Source organism: Elgaria multicarinata, chromosome 12 (genome assembly GCF_023053635.1).
Source record: "Elgaria multicarinata webbii isolate HBS135686 ecotype San Diego chromosome 12, rElgMul1.1.pri, whole genome shotgun sequence".
Classification (NCBI taxonomy): domain Eukaryota; kingdom Metazoa; phylum Chordata; class Lepidosauria; order Squamata; family Anguidae; genus Elgaria; species Elgaria multicarinata.
In genome coordinates, this window is record NC_086182.1 from 3,875,620 (window position 1) to 3,900,168 (window position 24,549).

The following is a 24,549-nucleotide window of genomic DNA, read 5'->3' on the forward strand; positions in this document are numbered from 1 at the left end:
GACACAAATTATCCACCAGTTTTCACATGGCCCAAATGTCACAATGCAGTTCTCAGCTTAAAAACCATAAATAATAATAATAATAATAATAATAATAATAATGTTTTAAAATGTGTATTTTGAGATAAAATGCATTTAGAAATGTATATTTTGAGAGAAAAGGTGTTTAAAGTAAATATGTCCATACATAAACATTGAAATGCGAACTTTCATGGATGTAGGAATGAGCACATGCAAATAGAATCATAGAATCATAGAATAGCAGAGTTGGAAGGGGCCTACAAGGCCATTGAGTCCAACCCCCTGCTCAATGCAGGACTCCACCCTAAAGCAGCCCTGACAGATGCTTGTCCAGCTGCCTCTTGAAGGCCTCTAGTGTGGGAGAGCCCACCACCTCCCTAGGTAACTGATTCCATTGTCGTACTGCTCTAACAGTCAGGAAGTTTTTCCTGATGTCCAGCCAGAATCTGGCTTCCTTTAACTTGAGCCCGTTATTCCGTGTCCTGCACTCTGGGAGGATCGAGAAGGACACAGAAGCGATATAGCCTGAACTAGAAAGTGGAAGGAGATGCAGGGTGGTGCCAGGCATGGAGAGTCCATCCAGACCAGCGTTTTGTTCACACCGTGGCCAATCAGCTGCTTATGGAAAACCACAAGTAGGACATGATAGCACCCGTGCTGCCATATGCCATGCTGCCTCTGAATCTGGAGGTAGCGTATAGCCACCATGACTAGTAGCCATTGATAGCCTTCTCCTCTATGAATTTGTCTAGTCCCTGTTTTAAACCATCCATGCTGCTAGCCATCACTACATCTTGTGGTAGCAAATCCCATGCTCTATGTGAAGAAGGTTTTCCTTTTTAGCTGTTCCAAATTTCCCACCAATCAGCTTCATAAGATGACCCCAGGGTTTAGTATTATGAGAGGGTGAGAAAAGTGTCTTCCTATGCTTTCTCTCCACACCATCCATAATTTTATACATCTCTATCATGTCTCCCTTTACCGGCATGTTTTGTAAAGAGACCCAGAGGTTGTCACTTTTCCTTACAGGGGAGTTGCTCCATCCCTTCGATCATTTCGGTTGTCCTATTCTTTCACCTTTTCCAACTCGACAATATTCTCTTTGAGGGGCAGTGACCAGAACTGTATACAGTCTTCCAAGTGTGGTTACACCATAGACTTGTTTAAGGGCAGTATGGTCCTGGCAAGTTGACTTCCGATCATTTTTGCCTTGCCTAAAGTTAGAGCGCATGGCGAGAATTATGAGTGAAGATCGGGAGAGGTTAAATGGAACAGTCCACTATTTGGGCCAATCTTTTGCTTGGATCTCTCTTCTACCAGGAGAAACTCTCCGCTTGCCTGTATGAACCCTCAAAGGAAAGCCAAAGTACCCACGCACTTTAGGGTCCCTTTCCTCTTCCTGTGGGATAAGGACCTAAAGCAACAGCCTTCTCCCACAGAACCTCTGCTCTATGGCTGGTTTTTCTTTCCATATTTCAGCCGATTTGGGGATTTGAGCTTTGAATCTTTCCATTCCAACTGCTTCCTTGCCAGTGGATCTTCAGTCCCTAATATAAGACAAGCAGCCCACGAAGGATACCTTGGAAATCTTCACACCATCCAGAAATTTTTGCTTATTCTGGCACAGTTATTTTTCCGACTCTAGCTACAGTGGCAGCACGGAATCTTCCCTTCAACAAAAGAGCCCCTTACTAAAAATTGAAACTCATTTTGTGGGGAAGCAAGAATGCAGAGAGAGAGACACACACACACACAGAGACACTGGTGCGTTCTCTGAGCCAGAAAAATCGCCTGTCAGAGAGCCCAACAAATGAGAAATGAGTGTTTTGCTAATGCTGTAATGAAAACCATGTTGAAATCATGCCATAATACCCCTGCTTTGCATAGCAGCATCATATACACTCAGAGAGCCAAAGCTACTTACGACAGTGCTTGCTAGATGGTTGAGGTTGGGGGAAGAAGGTGCTGGCAGAAGGCAGATAATATAGACAGCTATGTCACAGGGTTAGCTATTTGTACAGGCAGGGAGAGAGGCTGGAGGGGCAAAACTTCTCTCTAATGGATTCTTCTGCCACGCTTAACATTATAAATTGACAGCCTATGCTTTGTCTTTGGCAAGGTTTTGGATGCAATTCCATGTGGAAGAAAGAAGGTGGACCCAGTTCTGGCTGGAAAGCCACTGTGGAAATGGAGTAATTAATGGGGCTGTGTCAAGCCAGGGTGTTTCCTAGGCAGGGGCAATTCCATTACTCTTGGCCCAGCACTATTCAATACATTCACCAATGACTAGGACAAATGAAGGAATTGGAAGAACAATTCCGTGAGTTAAGGCAGGGGTGGGCAGAAGGCAGATGGGGGCCTACCAGTACATTTCTAGGTGATTTGCTATAGATCAGCAAGGCTCTCCAACTCCAAATTGTTAACAGTAACATTTTAAGGTCTAAAGTAGACTGTCAGGATCCCTGATTTGTAGTAACTCAGATAAAGTATTTGTGTACTTGGATCACCCCAGTATATGCCTCATGTTGTTCAGTAGATAACGGACTCCACTACCCCCTGAGTCACCATTTCGTGCTTGGCTCCCGTTGGTGGACCTTGGGGTTCTAGTAAACAATACAGTAGACCCCACAAGCATGACTTCTGCTCTTCTCTAAGCTAGGGGACCTTGCCCTTGCCCCTTGGTCTCCAGGAGTCATGATTCCACAGAAGCACAGAAAGGCCAGAGAATGTGGCATATTGACTACGGGGATTTAGCTTCCTGAAAGTCTCAGCTTCTTTTCCTTCACTTTGGCCCCTTCCACACGTCGTACGACCCCAAAACGATGGTGTAGACGGCAGCTGAAGAGACGGAGGAGGCGGCAGCTGGGGAACCGGCTGCGTCCTTGTGGCCGCTGCCGCCGCCGCCTCCCCGCCGGCCTCCTGCTGCCGGGGTAAGAGCGACCCGGGTCGGAGAGCTCGGCTTCCGCCGAGCTCTCCAACCCGGGTGGCTCTTTCGCCAGCAGCAGGAGGCCAGCAGGGAGTTGGGCTCGGCAGCAAGGACTCACCAGCGAAGCCGCCGAGCCCTGGGAACTTTTCGCCGCCGACGCCTCTTCCTCCGTCTCTTCTGAACAGGTGTCTACACTAGGAGTTTCGGGGCGCCCTGAAGCGCCTTCAGGGCGCCCCAACGACTGTGTGTAGACAGGCCCTTTATTTAAAGAGAGAGCAAGTTTCTAGCCCTTATGGTCACAAAGATATGACTGAAAGCATGTGGGCAGTGCCTTATTCAGAAGCCAAAAGAAATGCTAGATTAGGTTTCCAGTGAACCTCTGGGGAGGATGGGAGGTTCTTGGTGATATCACAGGGGAACCCTTAAGAGAAGGTACATTTGAATTTAATATAGCTAAGGGCATTTTCAGAACAGCCCAACTACTCCAGAATTGTCACATCTGTCTTTTACCCTATGCCTTTAACAATCTCTCTCTCTCTCTCTCATGCCCATAATTGTAAATGCTAAAATGTTTTGCTTTACTTTTTATTTATCTAAAACAGCCTTTCGTAACCTGATGCCCTCCAGATGTGTAGCAGTACAACACATCTGGAGGGCACCAAATTGGAGAAATTTGGTTTAAAAGATTTATAAACTCTCCTTCAGCAGTTTCCAGAGTGGTGTACAAAACCAAGATAAAACTCACAAATAAAAGGTTGCTGGTCTTCCACCAATGCACATATAAGCTATGGGGCTTTTTAAAATAGCACCATTTACCCTTACCCCTCAACTGCATTAATCCACTGTCTTTGATTTAGAGCTCCATCACACCAGCGTTATAGCCCACTCTCGCCGTGCGTTGTTTCCTGAGGGCTCACATGGCATCGTCCATATCCTGCCGGGATCTTGCCTCTTCCCCCTCTCTTTGCAAGGTTTCTTGGTACGGGGAAAGAACAGCTTTTCTGGCAATGCGCTTGACCCTCAACGTGTATTTTTAGCTGATCATACTCAATCCGATGCTCTGAGGGCATGTTAAAGGGGCGGTATTGCTGATGAAAGGGAGGGGGCGTGCCTTTTCTCCAGCGCGCCATGTCGATCACTGGGGAGGACAAGGTGTCCAACTGCGACCAACCAATACATTGTAAGGGGAGTTACAAAGGAGATCTGAGGTGGGGGGGGAGACACACAGCAATTTGCTGGTGCGCAGGAGAGGTCTAACGATGAATGAAATGTAAGGCTTTCAAATGCTATATAAACGGATGGGGATATTTATTTATTTATTTATTTAGAATATTTATATACCGCTCCCCATTGAAAAATTTCAGAGCGGTGTACAAGATAAAATGAAAATAAAAACAGAATAAAACAGTTAAAACAAAATTTAAAAGAAGCAAAAACAGTAATCCAAGGCTGCATGTTAGAGAAAGGCTTCTTGGAATAAAGATGTTTTCAGGAGGCGCCGAAAGGAGTACAAGGTCGGAGCCTGCCTGATCTCCAGAGGCAGGGAGTTCCACAGGAGGGGCGCCACCACGCTGAAGGCTCTTCCCCTGGTGGATTCCAATCGGAGGATGGATCTAGGTGGAACCACCAGGAGCAGGCCCTCGGATGACCTCAGTGACCGGGCAGGTTGGTAAGGGAGAAGGTGCTCTCTCAGGTATCCTGGTCCCAAGTTGTTTAGGGCTTTGTACACAAGTACAAGAACCTTAAACCTGGCCTGGTAGCGAATAGGCAGCCAGTGCAGTTCCCTCAGCAGAGGAGTTACATGCTGGAAAGGGGCAGCTCCAGACAACAGCCGAGCTGCAGCATTCTGCACTAGCTCCAGTTTCCGAAGCAGCTTCAAGGGCAGCCCCACAGAGAGCGCATTGCAGTAATCCAATCTTGAGGTTACCAATGCCTGTTAACACCGTGGTCAAGCTATCTCAGTCCAGGAGAAGCCGTAGTTGGCGAACCAACCGAAGATGGTAAAAGGCACTCCGAGCCGTGGCAGCTACTTGAGCCTCCAGCGACAGACATGGGTCTAAGAGTACCCCCAAACTACGAACCTGTTCTTTCAGAGGCAGTGCAACCCCATTCAGAACAGGCAATGAGCCTGTCTCCCGGACTCGGGAACCACTTACCCACAGGGCTTCCGTCTTGCCAGGATTCAGTCTCAGTTTATTGGCCCTCATCCAGCCCATTACTGAGTCTAGGCACTGGTCCAGGTAATAATACGAGGGCAAACCAGGGCAAACATTTAGGTGTGATGGACCCCATTATCAGAAGCTGTGATGCTTCACCAAATGAAGCAAAGTGCACTATACAGCCCACATAAGGCTCCCATCAGTTCCCAACTAACTTAACTCTGCTTTTAAACCTGTTGCAGCCAAGAGTCACAACATCACTTCAAGAATGCAGGAATGGAACTAGTGCTTCAAGTTTATTACTCTCCAAGGGTTCAAAAGCACCACTGCTGGAATCTGGCGTAGCTGGAAAGCACCACAATACAAAACTGTACTATTTTACACCAGGAAGAAACTTTAGTCCAATATCTTTCTAGGGAAAAATCAATCACTTTATATTTATTTATTTATTTGACTTGTACCCTGCCTTTCTACCAGAAATGGCACTCACAGTGGACTCCATACTGGGAGAATTAAAGGGCACCTGCCCTTTCTACTCTAAATTATGGATTTAGATTTAGATTCCCTTTGTCACATACTCATATTATGTTTTATATTCAAGGCCTGTGATCTTTTGCGTTGGCTGTCCTGGGTCTGTGTTAGATGCTGAACGTTTCTAGTTTGCCTGTCAGACAAGGCCAAGAGAAGTGCTGAATCTGGAGTTTCCCTCAGGTACCCACAACTAATTGCCAGTTATAATGAAAGCTAACTTCAGCTGGACATTCATTTTATTATTTATTCCTTTTTCCTTCTTCTTCACCAAGTGAACTCAAAGCAGCTTACAATATAAAACATAATATAAAGCATAAAGCAAATCCAATATGAAATTGCACAAATCAAGCAATCAACAACATGACAACAGAAATTGTGATGGTAACAACACTAAAGCAACAAAATCTAAGAAAACACACCAGCTAAAAGGCTCTTGGAACAGCCATGTTTTAGCAAGGAATTAACATGTCTGGGCCAGACAAACCTCTTTTGGAGGACAAAGTGGGTGACATTCCTGAGATACTGTTTGCTAACGAGATAGGGCCATTGTGGAACCAACATTTTCCTTTGCTCATGCAGTAATCACTAAGATGTTTGGGGTGGGGGGACTCCCCTCACACACCAGCTTCTACACTTCTATCAGTTATTTAAACCACACTTTCCGGTTGCACTTGAACCTGGAAACGATGATTTATTCTCAGTTTATTAACCAGAAAAGACACTTTGGAAGAGCCCTAGGAGTGCCACCCAGTGCCACCTCTACTTTCATAGAATCATAGAATAGCCGAGTTGGAAGGGAAGGGGCCTACAAGGCCATCGAGTCCAACCCCCTGCTCAATGCAGGAATCCACCCTAAAGCATACCTGACAAATGGTTGTCTAGCTGCCTCTTGAAGGCCTCTAGGTAATTGGTTCCATTGTCGTACTGCTCTAACAGTCAGGAATATACCTCTAAGGTATATTTCTGGCCACGGTAAGGACAGAATATGGAGAATTCTCTATTGGCAAGAGAGTGAGACACAACGTATCATATGGAAAGTGGGTTTAGCTCAAGATGAAGGAGGGGTTGAAATTGCAGGGAAAAACATTAACAATTTCAGGTATGTTGACGACACCATATTATTAGCAGAAACCAGCAGCGATTTGAGATGTATGTTGAGGAAGGTTAAGGAAGAAAGCATAAAAGCCGGACTTCAGTTGAACATCAAGAAGACTAAAGTGATGACAACAGAGGACTTGCGTAGTTTTAAAGTTGAAAATGAGGAAATTGAACAAGTCATAGATTATCAATATCTTGGCACAGTTTTTAAACAAAACGGAGACAATGGTCAAGAAATCAGAAGAAGGTTAGGATTGGGAAGAGCAGCTACGAGAGATCTGGGGGAAATCCTTAAAAGTAAAGATATAACATTGGAAACCAAAGTCAGGATTATTCAGTCCATGGTATTTCTGATCTCCACATATGACTGAGGAAGTTGGACAATGAAAAAAGTGAATAGGGGGAAGACCAACTCATTTGAAACGTAGAGTTGGAGGAGAGTTTTGTGGATACCATGGACCGTGAAAAAGACAAATAAGTAGGTTCTAGAACAAATTAAGCTAGAACTCTCACTAGAAGTGAAAATGTTAAAACTGAGACTTTGGACATATAATGAGAAGAAATGACTCATTAGAAAAGACAATAATGCTAGGGAAAACAGAAGGTACAAGGAAAAAGGGGAAGACCAAACAAGACATGGATTGACTCCATAAAGGAAGACATAGACATGGTTACAAGATCTGAATCAGGTGGTTTACAACAGATGCGATTGGAGGTCTCCAATTCGACTTGAAGGCATTTAACTCCTCCTCCTCGAGGATGAAGCAGGGTGTAGACACTTTCAAACCTTTATGAGTATTCATGCTGAACACCAAGAATTCAACTGGACAAGCAATGGAATGCTCATGCACCCCTAACAGGATGTTGTAATTTGTTTTGTGATTATATCTTCTCTATCCATTCCTCTTTGCCATTGCCTGGTCTATTGAATTATGTTTTTTACCCCCTTCTCTTCCTTCTTAGGAGATTACCTTAAAATTAACAGTATTTCTGATTATCTCGTCTCTGTGCTGTGATCATGGATCTTTTAGCTGGGATTTAAGGGACGTTGCCTAGTCTTGTTGTCTAATCACCTTGATTTATCCTAGTCTCTGTGGCATTGTGTTTTCTACATGGATAGAGTTTCAGTTTTAGCTTCATCTTGTCAACTTTGTGTTTAAGTCAGAATCATCCAGTAAGTGGATGCCAATGTTTCTGTTGAAAGTTACAGCTGCTGGAGCACTGCCAGCTGTATTATGCAGTGTGGCCAGGCAGTTACGTAGAAGCTTGTATATTTCCTATTTCCAACTTTTTCCTTCAACTGTTGAGCTTTTTATTTTACCAATGGTTCCCAGGAATCTCTGCTTTTCCAGCTGCTTTGAGCAAAGGAGGTGTTATTTTCCTGTAAGAGAGTTTGCAGCCTACACTAATTCTACTCTTTAAAAAGATGGCCCATTGTCTATTTGGAGTTCCTCTGGGATTCCAGATTGTATTTTATACAGTTTTAGGGTGTCTGATTTACAGGGTTGGCCCTACCATGAGACAGAGTGAAGCAGTTGCCTCAGTCCGCAGATGATGTGAAGTAGCAGCAAGGAATCGGAGGAGAGACCTGTTCTGCACCCTCACCATTAACCTGCTGCCTTCAGGTGCAGTGGAGGTATATTTATTTGCAGAACAGTTAGTTTTTGTGCATAGAATAGGACGGAGCACCATCTTGTTCCAACATTATACTTCATGTAGTAGCAAAAGGCACCCTTTGCACTGTTTCTCTGATGTTTTATCCAGCTGTGGAAACCACAGTTGCCCTTGTGTTTGTCTTTCCAGTTCTTTGCTGCCTCTCTACTATCATTCCAGTCATCTAGAATACTGATGGTTGATCCTGTTCTCAACAGCTATATTTCAGTGTTCAGCTTCTCATACAAATAAAAGCTTTAGTTCTATTCCAGAGTGCAGAACACGGAATAATGGGCTCAAGTTAAAGGACGCCAGATTCCAGCTGGACATCAGGAAAAACTTCCTGACTGTTAGAGCAGTACGACAATGGAATCAGTTACCTAGGGAGGTTGTGGGCTCTCCCACACTAGAGGCCTTCAAGAGGCAGCTGGACAACCATCTGTCAGGGCTGCTTTAGGGTGGATTTCTGCATTGAGCAGGGGGTTGGACTCGATGGCCTTGTAGGCCCCTTTCAACTCTGCTATTCTATGATTCTATTTCAGCATGTGCTGCCCAAGGCAACTGCTTCACTCTGCCTCACGGTAGGGCCAGCCCTGTGAACCACCCAGGGAGCTTTGGCTATTGGGCGGTATAAAAATGCAATAAATGCAGGTTTCATGCCTGTTTGCGTACTTCAGCAAAATTATTCTTTTTCCCACAAGAAACTCAGCCTTTCCCTTTCTCAGGGGATGCCTTTTTATAGGGGTAAATGCCACCACAGGAAAAAAAAAGAACTTCCTCTGCTAACTCGATGGCCTTATAGGCCCCTTCCAACTCTACTATTCTATGAACTCCCTGATTCATCCCTAACGTTATCCTAGGTTCCAGATTTGCTTGTTGTATTACCACTTTGAGACTGGACCTCATTGATCCCTTGTATTATGACAGAAGGGAAGGGATGCCCCTCAGTTCAGAAACCTACAGGATTCTACCAAAAAGAGCAGAGATCCTACAGTTTTCAGATTGGGAATCTGCAACCGAATGATTGCTTTAAAAGACAATAACTTGAAGCCTTTTTGCTTCCACATATTTATAATGCAAACAGCGCAGGGCAATGTTTGCAGTAGACCAGCTGCATCTTCAAAACAATCACTGCTGTAGTTTAATGATATACTAGAACATGATGAGGTTATAATTCAGAAGCCAATGTTAATTTCCCGCCCTTCAGCATCCTTTCTGAAAATCCTTCTGGGGGTCTTTTGCAATGCAATCTTAAACATATATACTCTGAAGTCCCACTATTCAATGTCAGAATAAAATAAAGAGAAGGACCACAGAAACTGCCTGGGTTCCTGGCAAAAAGAAAAAAAAGGTGGGATATAAATATAACAACAATAAGAATTTATATCCTATTCATTTTGATGGATCTACTATAAGTAGGATTAATGTTGGACACAGTTACCTGAGTTTAATAGGACTTACTCTCTAGTAAACATGCTTAAGCTTGGCTGGTTGTTCCTGAGGTAGAACACACTGATGGTCTTTGTGGTGGCCGCTACACATTTTATATGGATTTTATTTTAAGGTTTTATTGTTATATTCTTTTAAATTCAGTTAAGGTCTTTTATCAGAATTATTGTATTTATTGCATTTTTGTAAACTGCTGACCTATTTTATTTCATGTACAGCTGACCTATTTTATTTCATGTACCTATTTTATTTCATGTATTAATAATAATAATAATAATAATAATAATAATAATAATAATAATAATAATAATAATTCCTACTGTACAAATTTATGCAGGCACTCAGATATGGCTTAGTCTTAGGTAAGTGTGCACAGGAATGCAGCTGGATCCTATGCATGCTAATTTGGAAGTAAATCCCATAGAATTCAAGTCCAAGTACACATGCATAAGACTGCAGCCTTCCAATGCAATTCTATGGGTGTTTACTCAGAAGTAAGTTCCATTGAGCTCAATGAATATTATTCATGCTCAGGTGTGCTTACTTGTGTGGTAAGCTTACATGGGAGAAACCTCCACTGACCTCAGTGGGACTCACTTTTGAGTAGACATAGAATCATAGAATAGTAGAGTTGGAAGGGACCTATAAGGCCATTGAGTCCATCCCCCTGCTCAATGCAGGAATCCACCCTAAAGCATCCCTGACAGATGCTTGTCCAGATGCCTCTTGAATAACTCTAGTGTGGGAGAGCCCACAACCTCTCTAGGTCACTGGTTCCATTGTCGTACTGTTCTAACAGTCAGGAAGTATTTCCTGATGTCCAGCTGGAATCTGGCTTCCTTTAACTTGAGCCCGTTATTCTGTGTCCTACATAGAGATATTCTGTCTCTAAGCTTTTTGTGGAGCCACATTGGTTTCTTCTGTTGACTTCTATCTTTTTTCCTTGTTGGAATTGTTTGTAATTGTGCCTTTAAAATTTCATTTTTTAAATACTCCCACCCATCTTGCACTCCTTTTCTCATTAGGCTCACTTGCCATGGGACCTTACTTATCATAGTTCTGAGTTTATTAAAATCAGCTTTCCTAAAATCCAGAGTACCTGTATGGCTACACTCAGCTTTTGTCTCCTTCATAATCAAGAATTCAAATATGACGTGGTCACTTTCCCCCAGAGTTCCCGTAACTGCCACTTTATCCACTAAGTCAACCCTATTGCTCAATATCAAGTCAAGAATTGCCGATTCTCTAGGTCCTTCCTCCACTTTCTGTAGGAGAAAGTTATCACCCATACATGTCAGGAATTTCTTGGAAGGGCCGCTTTTGGCAGTATTTGTCTCCCAGCAGATTTCGGGGTAATTGAAGTCCCCCATCACTACTACATCAGACTTCCTTGAAACACTGGCAATTTGTTTCTCAAAAGTTTCATCCTCATCTTCTCTTTGATTGGGTGGTCGGTAGTAGACTCCGATTATCATACCCCATTTATTTTAATCCAGATGCTCTCGATGGGGCTCCCAGCCTCATCCGCCTGTATTTCTGTGCAGGGATAGGTATTTTTAACATATAGTGCAACTCCACCTCCCTTTCTATTTCTTCTGTTCTTTTTGAACAAGTTATATCCTTCAATTGCTGTATTCCAGTCATGGGAGTCATCCCACCAAATTTCAGTTATACCTATCAAGTCGTATTTGCCTTCATGTAATAAAAGTTCAAGTTTGTTCTGTTTCCCATACTCTGGGCATTAGTATATAGACATCAAAGACTGTGTGTTTTATAGTCTGGCTTTGTTCCTACATTGTTGTGGAAACTATTTTGGGGCACTATTGGAGCTATTCTCTGTACTGTGGTGCATGGGCCTTCATCCATTGTTGCCTCGAATTTTACATCTCCCGCCCCCGTAAGATTCAGTTTAAAGCCCTCCTGATCAAGTTCTTCATGCTGTGACCAAACACATTCTTTCCAGCCCTTGTGAGGTGCAACTCATCCCTTGCCAGCAGTCCATGTTCCCTGCCAAAGGAAGTGAGGCAGGTGGCTACTAGGAGGAGGGCTTTCTCTGCTGTGGCACCCCGGTTGTGGAATGAGCTCCCCAGAGAGGTCCGCCTGGTGCCTACATTGTACTCCTTTCGTCGCCAGCTGAAGACCTTTTTATTCACTCAGTATTTTAACACTTAATTTTAACTTAAATTTAAATTATACTGTTTTAACTCTGTATTTTAATCTTATATCAACTTTGCTGCGTGGTTTTATCCTGGTTGTGCTTTTTATACTGTATTTTGTATTTGTGTTTTTAACCTGTTGGTTGTTTTATGATGGTTTTAATTTTTGTGAACCGCCCAGAGAGCTTCGGCTATTGGGCGGTATAAAAATGGAATAAATAAATAAAAAAATAAAATAAAAAAATAAAGTAGCGTAGCCCATGGTCCCAGAATCCAAAACCCTTGCGTCGGCACCACCTTCATAGCCAGTCGTTCACCTGGAGTATTTTTCTTTCCCTTTCTAATCTACTTCTAATCTACTTCTTTCCCTTTCTAAAACTACTTGGGACCCAAAGTTCTTCAGTTTACTTCCCAGAGCTTTAAAGTCTGACATGTATAGTATTGCTCTGTTAGTGACTTATGTTCGTTGTAGTACAAACAGTGTTATGTTCATTGCTTCGAGAACTTTAAAAACATTTGAAGAATGACAATGGAGTTTTTCTTAAAAGCTAATGAATTTTGTTACAGAGGGCCAGCACATCGCTAAGTTCTACCAAAAGTGAAATTTAAAGAAAATCTGGCGAGCCCAACCTGGATAAGGCATACAAGGAAGGAAGATGGAGTGTCTAACAAAAGATGGAGCTTCTAACAAAAATTGTAGTCCTGTTACAGGTAATACCATCTTTGCCAATTTAGTGCCCTCCAGATGTGTTTTACTACAACCCCTATCATCCCTAGCAAATGCAGTCCACATTCAGAGAAGCATGAAGCCTGGTGGATAGTTAAGTTCTGATCCGTACAGTAGTCCAAGAGATGTGGATCAGGTCATTTTGTATAGAGAATTCACCAAGATCAAACTCCTTAAGCATCCCTACTATGAATGATGAACTTGACAAAAGACCCAAATCCTTAGTGATTGGGGGGGGGGGGGGATTACAGATCCCTTTTCAGCTCTTAATGTTCAGCTATGAAAGATGACAGTAGATAATTCCACTACCAAGATGGTTCCTGACCCACCTGAATTCAAAATAGTCTGAAGACAGCTTCTCTAATTTATATAAGCAGGTATAGATAACCGAGGGCATATATGGAAGGACACACTTGTGTGCAAGTCACTACTTGCACCACCCAGTGTTTTGGTATACTTTAAAAGCTCCATCCGACGAGCGTTTTCTTGCACGCTCGTTCCTGGGCACTCACGGTGTTTACTCAAGTCCCTCCCATGACGTCGTCTGCCTCCTGCGCCCCTTCTGCCCCTTCTGGCCTTCCTTGTGCCACAAAAAAACCCCTCATTAAGTCCGATGTTTTTTAAAACTCGGAATTGCTGCACTCTCCTGCTGTGTGCAGGAGAAGCAGCACCATTAGAACATCGGACTCAATGGGCCTCGTGCTTGTTGGGTATTTCTTCTTGAAAGATAAAGTAACTTGAGGAAGGAAAACACGGGTGGAGAAGCAAAGGTAGGGAGTGTGTTAACCCCTGGGGTGATGGAGCTCTAAGTCAAAAACCTGCAATGTAAATGTACAGTAGTTGTACAGTAGTTGTAGGCTTTTTTCCTGCTGTTTTTTATGTATTGCTCCCCATCCCATGCTGTTATTATTATTATTTCTTGTTTTGTTACCTTTACTGCTTGTCTAGGAATATTTTTTGTTATCCCCCCAAGGAAAAATGATTTTAGGGAATAAACAAACACATTCCTGTGCAGAGTGGAGTTGTGAATAGGAGTTCCTATTTGAAGGAACACCTCCTCCCTTATGTACCTGCCTGGACCTTAAGATCATCCTCAGGGGTCTATACAGGTGCTATAGCAAGGTCAGAGAAGGTCCTGAAGCAGGCATGAGGCTTCTCCTCCATCTCCTGAAGCTGATAGAACTGAGAAGATGCAGAGAAAAACTACTTAGTGACCCAATCCAGGGCCAGTCCAGACTCTAGGTAAAAGGGGGCACCTGGTTGATGGCACCAGCCTGTGGACAGAACTGAGCAATCAGCTGCCAGCCCCCCACCCCACCCCACTGCATGTGCCAATAGATTCTTTCCTAGATACCAGCAGTACATGCTCTGATTCAACCACCACTCCCTGATGGCATCTGGCCAGTGTTCATGCTCCAGGGCAGGTCAAATGAAAATGCATTCTTGCTGTCAGGTTCGGCATGTCAAAAAAGATGGTTGTGCAAGTTCAAAAGAATAACTGAATTTGCTTAGACTCTTTGGGTTCAGATATTATCTTATACCAAAAATACTATATACTTTGTCTGTTGTGATGCTGATGCTGATGCTGTCATTACTGGTATACTAAGGGAGACCAATATCTGCCGAACAGGTTACAATTCAAATGTATTGAAGACAAGGTAAAAAGGATGTATATGAGCCAGTGCAGTGGCAAGTACATGGCCTTTTCCCCACTGGGGGTGAAGAATAAGGAGTTAAGCCAAAGATTTATAGAAAAGCTGGGTTGATGAAGTGGATTTCGGAAAAGGGGGAGAGGAGGCACCATAGCAGCGTTTTGGGAGGGGAGTCCAGGCATGAGAGGCAGCAATGGACTGAGTCTTAGAAGAACAGGAAACTTTGGGATCACTCAGGGTAGTAATTCATTAGAAAGTGAATTAACTTGTCAACGCTCAGTGCACATGAAGATCATAAACCAGCATCCCTCAACTTGGCCCCTGTCTTGACGGCAGCAGGTCTGCGCCGTGAGGCCCCGGGCTCCCGAATTGGCACTCCTTCCCAGCGTCTGCATAGGAAGAAGCACCAATGTGGAGTTGCTGGAGGGGGGAGGAACAGGGCAGCTGGCCCTCCTCCCTCTGGCTGCCCCCCCATTCCTCTTGCCGCCCCATTTTTTAAAATGTGTAGATGGGAACCTTTTCATCTACAGATAAAAAATAATTAAAAATGGTGGTGGGGGGAGAGGAATGGGGTGGTCTGAGGGAGGAGGGCCAGCTGCCCTGTTTCCCCCCACTCCTTGGTGCTTGGCCCCTGTCCCTCCCCACTCCCTGGTGCTTGGCCGGCAGCAAAGGCAGCCTCCCAGCTGCCCCGTTCCTCTCCTCCCACCACCATTTTTAAAAAATTATTTATTTATTTACAGTGCAGAGCCCAAGTTGGAGCTCCCGGTCAGCCCCCATGTAGATGATGATGATGATGATGATGATGATGATGATGATAATAATAATAAATTTATTTCTTACCCACTTCTCCCTTTGGATCGAGGCGGGGAACAACATTAGAACAGGAATCAATACATCTTAAAAAATTCTTGATTTAACAATCATCTGGATAGGCCTGCCGGAAAAGGCTAGTCTTTAAAGCTGCCTTAAAATCACACAGAGAGTTAATTTTACGACTCTCCTCCGGCAGGCCATTCCACAATCTGGGGGCGACAGAAGAATAGGTCCTCTGGGAAACTGATGTCAGCCTAGTTTTAGCTGACAGAAGTAAGTTCACCCCAGAGGACCTGAGTGTGCGGGGCGGACTATTAGATGACCTGCCACCACTCCGAATCCACCCTGGGGCAAACCCTCCGTCAAGACAAGCCCTTGGGGTCAATCTACACAAGCGGTTTAGTGCGGAGGGGGAGCAATTTGAGGTCCATTGCAACACGTGACGTTGCTGCCAATTCCCAGCCAGCCAGCCGGCTCGATACCTTTTGAAAAGCCTCATTTTCTGAAAGTCCTTTCAGAGCTTCTTCAAATGGGGGTGGGGGGAGGAATCGCATCTCCCTCCCGGTCGCCTTGCCTCGTGCTACTGTCCCACAATAGGGACGAGCAGCTTCCTCTTCCTTCACATGTTGAAGAAAGAGGAAATGAACAAAGACCATGTGGCCCATTGAAGTGGGCGTTTTTATCACGCTGCTCTCCCAGTCCACAGCAGGAAATGGCAGCACACTTTGCTGTAGGAGGAAAAATTGAATTTTCTGGGCTCTTTTCTTTTAACGGGAAAATCCGTGAGTGCCCAGTAACGAGCGTGCTACAAAATGCTCATCTTGATGATCCTCATTGCATTCCATCAGATGAGCATTTTATTGCACGCTTGTTCCTGGGCGGTCGCAGATTTTTCGTAGGTCCTTCCCATGACGTCGTCTGCCTCCTGCGCCCCTTCTGCACCTTCCAGCCTTCCTTGTGCAACAGAAAAACTCTCAAGGAAGTCCAATATAATTTAAAACCTGGAAGTTGCTGCTCTCTTCTGCTGTGTGCAGGAGAAGCAGCGGGATTAGAGCGCCCGACTGACTGGGCCTTGTGCTTGCTGTTTACTTCCTGTTTTTAAACAGGAAGTAACTCAGCAATGAAAACAGGAGCGGAGAAGCGACGGTAGGGAGCGGGTTTTCCCACGTGTGTTGCAGCCCTTCGTCTGGATATCTTAAAGCGGCTCCCTCCCCATTAAATCCTGGGCATGCCTCTGTGAGGTGGCTGTGACCTGGCAGTGATGTGGTCAAGGGGTGGGTCTGCCCCTGCCCCCTCCCCTCTTTTGCTCCGCAGTAGTTCCTTTCACCAGGGAGAGCGTCTAGCCCGCCTTCCTCGTTCCAAACACCGCTGCAGCGATGCTCCTCCCCTTTGCGATTCTGCAGTGGTTGATTCACCGAATGGAGCCGTATTTCAGAGCGCAGCAGGAGTAGGGAGAGGAGAAGGGGGAAAGCCCCTCTCGTTCCCTGAGTGGCACCGCCTTGCTTTGGCGACCCTATGTAGCCCTAATTCAGAGCGCAGCCTCAGCGGGGAGCGGGCAGAGGGGCAGGCAACGAGGCTCTTTCATTCGCTGAGCAGAGCTGATGGGGTTGGTGGCATTCATTTCTACTCAGCCCACTCAGAATAAGAAGCGCTTTCATTTGACCTGTGAAAGATGCCACGTACTCCACTTTTCTTGTTTTGTGTGTCGCTGGTGGAGCAAAGTCATGAAAATGCAGATATTACCCCAATGCAATTCTCATTCTGTTCTCATGTAGCCCACCCCCCTTGGTGCCCTCCAGATGTTTTGGACTACATCAGCCCCAGCCGGCATGGCCACTGGCCAGGATTGCTGGGAGTTGTAGTCCAAAACATCTGGAGGGGACTAGGTTGGGGAAGACTGCCATAAACTGTTGCTTGGGGTTGCCCATCTAGACATCCTGTTATTAGATAGGAATGTTGTATCCCCAAGAGGGTCTTGGTAAGTAAAGCCACGCCACCAACACTCAGCTCGTTGACTCTTTAATTAGGCTTTATACTTGCAAATGCTCCTATTATTCAATGTACAGCTTTAGTATTCAGCCATGCAAGAACTCAGTAGCCCCACACATGCAATTCCAAGTGTCAAAAGAGCTGTCTGGAACCTCTTGCTACATCCAGATCAACTAAGCAGATTCACATGGCGAGTCTTTGCCTGCTGAAGTTGCCTCGTCCTGATTTGCACCATTGCACAAAAGATCTTTCCAGCCATGACGGGTCACACTGCAGACATGTGTTGCGGCATTCATGAGACTGAGCCCATGTCTATATGAGGTCACATTGGTGCCTCTTTATTTGACATCTCGCAATTGCGCTCCTCCAGGGCGCAGATGCAGGTTTTGGAGGCTCACAGGGCCGCTGCTGACCCCAGCACCCACAGTTCCTGCATACACACACACACACACACACATTGTTCCCCCCTCCTCTTCCCAGTGCCTGAAAACAAAGGAGTTGTGGAGGGGAAAGTCAGCTTCTCGCCCCATTTTTTGGTTTTTTTTAGTGGTGTTTTAGGGTTGTTGTAGTTGTTTTTAAAAAAACCGTTTGTTTGTAATTGTGCAATTGCGCAATGCTAGAGAGGCACCGAGATAAACCGCTGGTCCATGGAGGCGCGGAGAAGGTCCAGCGGCCATTCAGCTCACTGGTCCACCCCCTGCTTCCCCCTCCTCCTGTCCTCTTTTGTATCTGGTCATGCTAGGCAGGGCTCCTGCAGCTTTAACTGTTGTAATGAAGCAGGAATCCCACCAGGTGCTGCATGCATACAAACGACACCCGCTGAAATTCGTTTTTTCTATACAACTGGTAAAGATACAGGAGCCCTGTCCTAGTTAACATTCCTACCACAGGACACTGAGCTGTTTTTTGAATTCTGAGATCCATCTTGCCCCCAAACCGTAACCCGACACCGTCTCTGCCTCTATCCCAAAACTACCCACATCTAGCTTGTTGAGGACAGTTCACCCAAAGCTCTTCCTTTCTTTCTACAAGGACTATCGCAGTCAAAGCTGCACACTTCAAAGAGATAAACAGTGAACCACCATCAGTCGTGCTTCGCCACCCAAGAGTGCAGAGCAGCCTTCCCCATCCAGGCTGGTGCAGGTAGATCCAAGAACAAATGACTTACTGAGCGTGACGGTCTCATTGATTCTGAAGCTGCAGAGGACTCGGTCCACGTTGCGGGCGTGCCGAAAGCCGTTTCCCGTCACGACTACTTGGAATGACTCTGCAAGAACAGAAAATGGTTCGGTATTCCCACCACATCTAATCAGGGCATGAGATTTCTTTTTTAACATATGTCTTTTTATTATTTGAAAGGAAAAGAAAGCAATACAAAATATGCTTTTTACCATAACGCAAGGAAAAAAACAATTAAAACAAACATGATAGAATTGAAAAGCACTTAACAGTGTTGCTTTCCTTGAGAAATTAACCAATGGATGTCACAAGTTGATTATTTCCCTAATCTTTTCCCTTTCATCTCCCATCTGGGCGGGGGGCAGATACCCACTATATAACGCCTTATAGAATTTCCCCCCTTCATATTAGTGTACATGGAGATAAAAGCAAGATCACTGAGATAAATGAAGGTTTTATAACACCAATCACTCTTCTGTAGTTGCTATTCCTGCATTGAGCAGGGGGTTGGACTCGATGGCCTTATAGCCCCCTTCCAACTCTACTATCCTATGATTCTATGATTTTCCTTCTGTACCACTTCTTTGCAAGAAAGCAAAGACAGATACTAAATAAGAATGATCTTGTGACACAATCTTTTTTAATAATCCTAATAAGAAAATTAAAGGATCTGGAGGTAATTCATAACATATCATTCATTTACTGTAAAGTCTTGGGCCATAGCTAGACCTAAGGTTTATCCCAGGATCATCCCGGGTTTGTCCCTGCCTGAGCGCTGGATGCCCTGTGTGGCACTTAGATGAACAGGTTTCACCCCAGGACAATCCTGGGATAAACCTTAGATCTAGCTACAGCCTTGGTTCAATATTTCTCCATTTTACCACAAGTAGATAAAGTTTGCAGCAGGATATAACATCCCCTAGATTCATGTTTATTGCCCTTAAATATTTTGTTCACATATGGAAAGTAAAATACCATCTATATATTGCCTTATAGATTCTCCAACCTTTATATTAGCGTAAATTGAGATAAAACAGCTTTAAATGAAGATGTTGCACCAATTAGCTTCATTTTGCCAAACATTTTTATCAATTAATATAGGGATGGAGAACCTTTCCTTCTGTCCTCCCCCGTCATATTCACAAGCACACCCACCCACACCCCACTCACTCCATTCTCATTCACTCTCTCTCTCTCCTTCTCTCTCTCTCTCTCACACACACACCCATTCACACACACCACATTTACATACCTACACACCACATGGAAAGGCATCAAGCTGTCCATGGAGGGAGAGAGAAATCTCTGTCCTTCTAGGTAATTCACTGCATTAACTGTGTGGTGTGAAAGGGTCTCCCCTTCTCACAATGCAGCATGGAAAGACAGGAAATTCCCTATGGAGAAAGAGATTGGTCTCCAGCACCATGGGGAGTTCACCACATTTCTGTGCCGTTTTGTGAGCCCCTTTTTCACTGCGCAGCGCAGATAAGTTCTAATCTCTGATGAGCAGAGAGACCACCCCATACATATCAGCTGATCGGAGATTACGTCCCAGGACAGGGGAAAATGGGTCCAGGAGAGATGGATGTGAGGCCTGGAAAGAGACTCTTCAGGGAAGTGCTGCAGATTGTATCTGGCTCATGGGCTAAAGGGTCTCCATGCCTGCTTTATTTCATAGAATCATAGAATAGCAGAGCTGGAAGGGGCCTACAAGGCCATCGAGTCCAACCCCCTGCTCAATGCAGGAATCCACCCTAAAGCATCCCTGACAGATGGTTGTCCAGCTGCCTCTTGAAGGCCTCCAGTGTGGGAGAGCTCACAACCTCCCTAGGTAACTGATTTCATTGTTGTACTGCTCTAACAGTCAGGAAGTTTTTCTGATGTCCAGCTGGAATCTGGCTTCCTTTAACTTGAGCCCGTTATTCTGTGTCCTGCACTCTGGGAGGATCGAGAAGAGATCCTGGCCCTCCTCTGTGTGACAACCTTTCAAGTATTTGAAGAGTACTATCATGTCTCCCTCAATCTTCTCTTCTCCAGGCTAAACATGCCCGGTTCTTTCAGCCTTTCTTCATAGGGCTTTGTTTCCAGACCCCTGATCATCCTGGTTGCCCTCCTCTGAACATGCTCCAGCTTGTCTGCGTCCTTCTTGATTTGTGGAGCCCAGAACTGGACGCAATACTCTAGATGAGGCCTAACCAGGGCTGATATTTATTTATTGCAGTTCTGTACCACGTTTCTGGAACCAAATAAACTGGTTTACCCCCCAAAAATGTAAGTTATCTCAGATTTCTTTTCATGGACTCCAAAGCTGTCACATCAAAATATCATAAGACAGGCATGTCTCAAACAGGACACCAAAACAGGAAAATTGGGGTTCAGTTGGAAAAATACGAAAATAAACAGAGCCTAAAGAGCTCTTTGGGCTCTGTTTATTTTCAAACAGGACACCACTATAACTGCATCAGCACAAACCACTCTGCAACAGTTATAGATACACAAAACCGGTAGGCACTGGGGGCTGCCATGTCGTCGTCTTTGCCCTGGAGTAGCTCCGAATATGCATGGTGTCGATTAGATGACGCAGTTGCAGATTCGAAGCCACCCCAGGGCAAAAAGGCGAAGATGTGCGACTGAAAAGTCGGGGACTTAACCTGGACATTTCCAGCCAGAGCGAGGGCAGCCCGGCTCTTCTCCCGGTCTGTCTTCGCTCAGAGCCATTCCGGGATGTTCCCGGCCAGAAGGCGACCTATTGGTCGCCAGAATCTGCAGGAAGGGGAGGGGGTGGGCCTGCCGAGCCAAATGGCTGCTGGAAAGCCTCCACTGCCTCCACTCATTAGGACAACTTGCCGCCAATGCGCACGAGCAACAGCGCAGGGTTTGGCGGAGGAGTGGCACCAACCCTGCACCATGAAGACGGCCGCTGGGTGTTAAGACTTTTGTCTTATGCAGAAAGAAAAATGCCCCCAAAGCAGAGCTAAATGCATTCAAGAAAAGCTTTCTAGGTAGTTTCAACTTTGCAGACATGAGGTTTTGTCTTTGCATGAGTGCATATAAGTAGAACAAACAATTAGGAGAGCATCCTGTTATCACTTTAAACTTATTTGCAGCAAAAGTGACCCCTGTTTCTGCTGAATCAACAATTTCCCTGGCATTTAACAGACGCCACCCACTCACTGACTCGCTTAACACATGCCTCGGGGGGCTCCTGCACTGTAGCTGCGCAAAGAATACAAGTTGACTCAGGAATCTGGGCTCTGCTCCAAGCCTCGATTTCTTTCATCCCAGAAGGATCAGCTGCACACCAGCCAAGCAAATCCATCTCCTCGGGCTGGTGAGCTCATTCAGGGAAACATGCAATGGAACAGAGAAGTGGAAGGTGCTCCGTTCTTGTAAGACAGAAGAAAAATCCTAACCCGTGGCTGTTTCAGTCTGTGCAAGTGTCACAGACAGATGTGGGTGCACATCTAGGGCAGCTGGTTGCGTGTGGGAGAGGGGGAGGGGATGAACCCATAGGCTCTTCAACACACAACATTTCTAGCAACCGATCACCTCTTGCTTCCTCCTGTATAAACACTAAATCCTGCCATTGCTCTTGTCTGAGCAACAGGATGATGAGAGCAGCTCCATAGGGTTTGCCAGACTTACCTTCATCCCGTCTACTTCTACTGACTTGAGTATTCTCCATTTCTTTTGTGGACTTCTGTGGCAAGCAAGTCCCAAAAGATAGTGCTGTGATGGGGGGGGGGCACACGAAACTTCTCGGAGGGGATATCCAGGGATTTCAGATGGGGTGTCATCAATATGTTGTTGACACCCAACTCTGTCACTCCTTTCTGGCTGGTTCCAGGGTGAGTGTGGAAGTGATGGACTGGATGTTGGCTAACACACGAGATTTAATCTAGTAGAGTCAGAGGTGATGTCGATCAGTCGCAGGGTATAAAGCCTGGTCTGGATGGGCTCACAACTCCCCGTAAAAGGTCAGGTCCACAGTTTGGAAGTGACCTGGAACTGGCTTTGCTCCTGGACATGTCTGCTAACAGATGTGTCCAGGCAGACCTTAGCACAATTTTGTCTGGTGTGCAAACTGCAGGCGTTCCTGGGGAAACCAGATGTGGCCGTTGCCTCACAGGCCTTGAACACATCCATATTATGTTACTGCATGTGCCCTCTCTCTGAAAAGTGTTCGGAAACTTCAGCTGGTGCAAAAAGTTGCAGCTGGGGCTCCCGTTTCAAAGCTCATGACTTCAATATTGTTCAATCTCCTCTGGTTTCTGGTTCATTTCCAAGGACAAGTCAAAGTGCTGGGCAATTAGGTGCTGGCATCTATTGTCCTTCTTTTTTACCACTAGGGATGTACGGATTTTGTTAAATCTGTTCCATCTCTGTTTCACAGATGGTCAGCGATCTTTCATTTTGCCAACCGCTCCTTGACCGAATCAGATTTGTTTCAATCAGGATTCCGTTTTACTCGTGCTAATTAGTGCTAATGCACACCCGTGCTACTGCAAATTAGGGCAAGCCCCTCCAGAAAATGACCAACCGGCCTGCAAGTCCACGGAATTCATGTGACTCGGCACAAGCTGGTCTGCTGTGGAATCTGCAGATCGGACTCATATAAACCCGAACACACTTGAATCCATTGTGGATTTCTCTGACCTCCTACTTACTACCGCTGTTGTCTGGGCCAGAGTACGAAGCAAGCGAAGAGGCGACTTGCAATGGAGAAGAGGCAGAGGGAGCCCCGGGGAGTTCTTGTCAGTGGGCTCTAGGTCGAATGCAAAGTATGTGCTTTGCCCACGGAGCACCCGCTGTAGCTAAATCAACTGGGACTTTAGTGGATGGGAGCGTTTAATCAGCACAGGCAAAGTTCAGCCAGTGAGGCAAAGTCTGTCTATTTCTTGGGGTCATTTTGGCTCTGGTATGCTACTGTATTAGGGATTAAAAAAAAAAGATGGATGAGTCCACCTTCAAAGGAGTGTAGGACATGGAGTGCAGGACACGGAATAACGGGCTCAAGTTAAAGGAAGCCAGACTCCAGCTGGACATCAGGAAGAACTTCCTGACTGTTAGAGCAGTACGACAATGGAACCAGTTGCCTAGGGAGCTTGTGGGCTCTCCAACACTAGAGGCCTTCAAGAGGCAGCTGGACAACCATCTGTCAGGGATGCTTTAGGGTGGATTCCTGCATTGAGCAGGGGGTTGGACTCGATGGCCTTGTAGGCCCCTTCCAACTCTGCTATTCTATGATTCTATGAGTAGCAGCGTTTTACTCATAAGCAAGCACCACTGAGTTTATTGGGACTTGCTCCCCAGGTCGGAGTGCACGGGACTGCCCTTGCAGCGGAATTCTAAGCCTGATTAGTCAGAGATACGTCCCATAAGACTTACACCCTACTGTGCCTGTACACACCTGGGCGTAAGTCCTACTGAACTCAATAGCACTTTAATTCATTCTCCAGTTTATTGTGACCCACTGTGGGGCTTACTTCTGAAGCGACATGTATAGAATTGCACTGTTTATTCATTTTCAAAAGCACCTATAGGCTTTGGAAATATGCATATTTTGAAAAAGATATAACTAAATATAAAATAAATGATTAATATTATAAATTGTCTCACAATCCAAACACACAGTATAACACATGGAACAGACCTAATGAGAAATCACTTCATGATTTATGTACCATGATATATGGATGGGTTATTATTTTTGCAAATCACAGCTTTGTTCACTGCATAATGAAGTGAGTCACTGTAAACTGGAGAACGAATTAAAATGGGCTTCCTGTCTAAGAATGTAAACTCACTCCAATTTGCATTTGAAAAAATCAGGAAACAATTGGGAGAAGGCCATATGAACTCTGAATAACTTCCTGAGTCTATAGAGCTCCATGTAATTCCTGTCTTCTCTCAGGTGGGTCATTATATGTTAAAACAAGAAAACCGGGACCCCGATGAAGGAGCAAAGGTCAGATGTTTAGGGACGATGCCAAGACCAGCTTGCCAGCTGCAGTCCATTGTTTTTAATGCAGATTTTTCCCGAGCAATTTTGAACCAGAAAGAGTATAACTGCACTGTATTCAATGTACTGAGAGCTTTTCTACATGAGGCATTTATTGTGAGATTATCATTCCCCACTCACGGCTTTTTTACAAGTTCTTTAGATGACTTTGTGATGCTTCTGTTTTAAAGAACA

At 45.1% G+C, this 24,549-nt stretch overlaps 1 protein-coding gene across 1 annotated transcript in view; it reads right to left on the reverse strand.

Moving 5' to 3' along the window:
- ANTXR1 (ANTXR cell adhesion molecule 1) overlaps positions 1-24,549 on the reverse strand; it is a 177,213-nt gene that overhangs the window by 91,722 nt on the left and 60,942 nt on the right. The window contains exon 10 of the mRNA XM_063138838.1: positions 18,343-18,441. Within this exon, the coding sequence (XP_062994908.1) occupies positions 18,343-18,441 (99 nt within the window). The remainder of the gene's footprint in view (positions 1-18,342; positions 18,442-24,549) is intronic.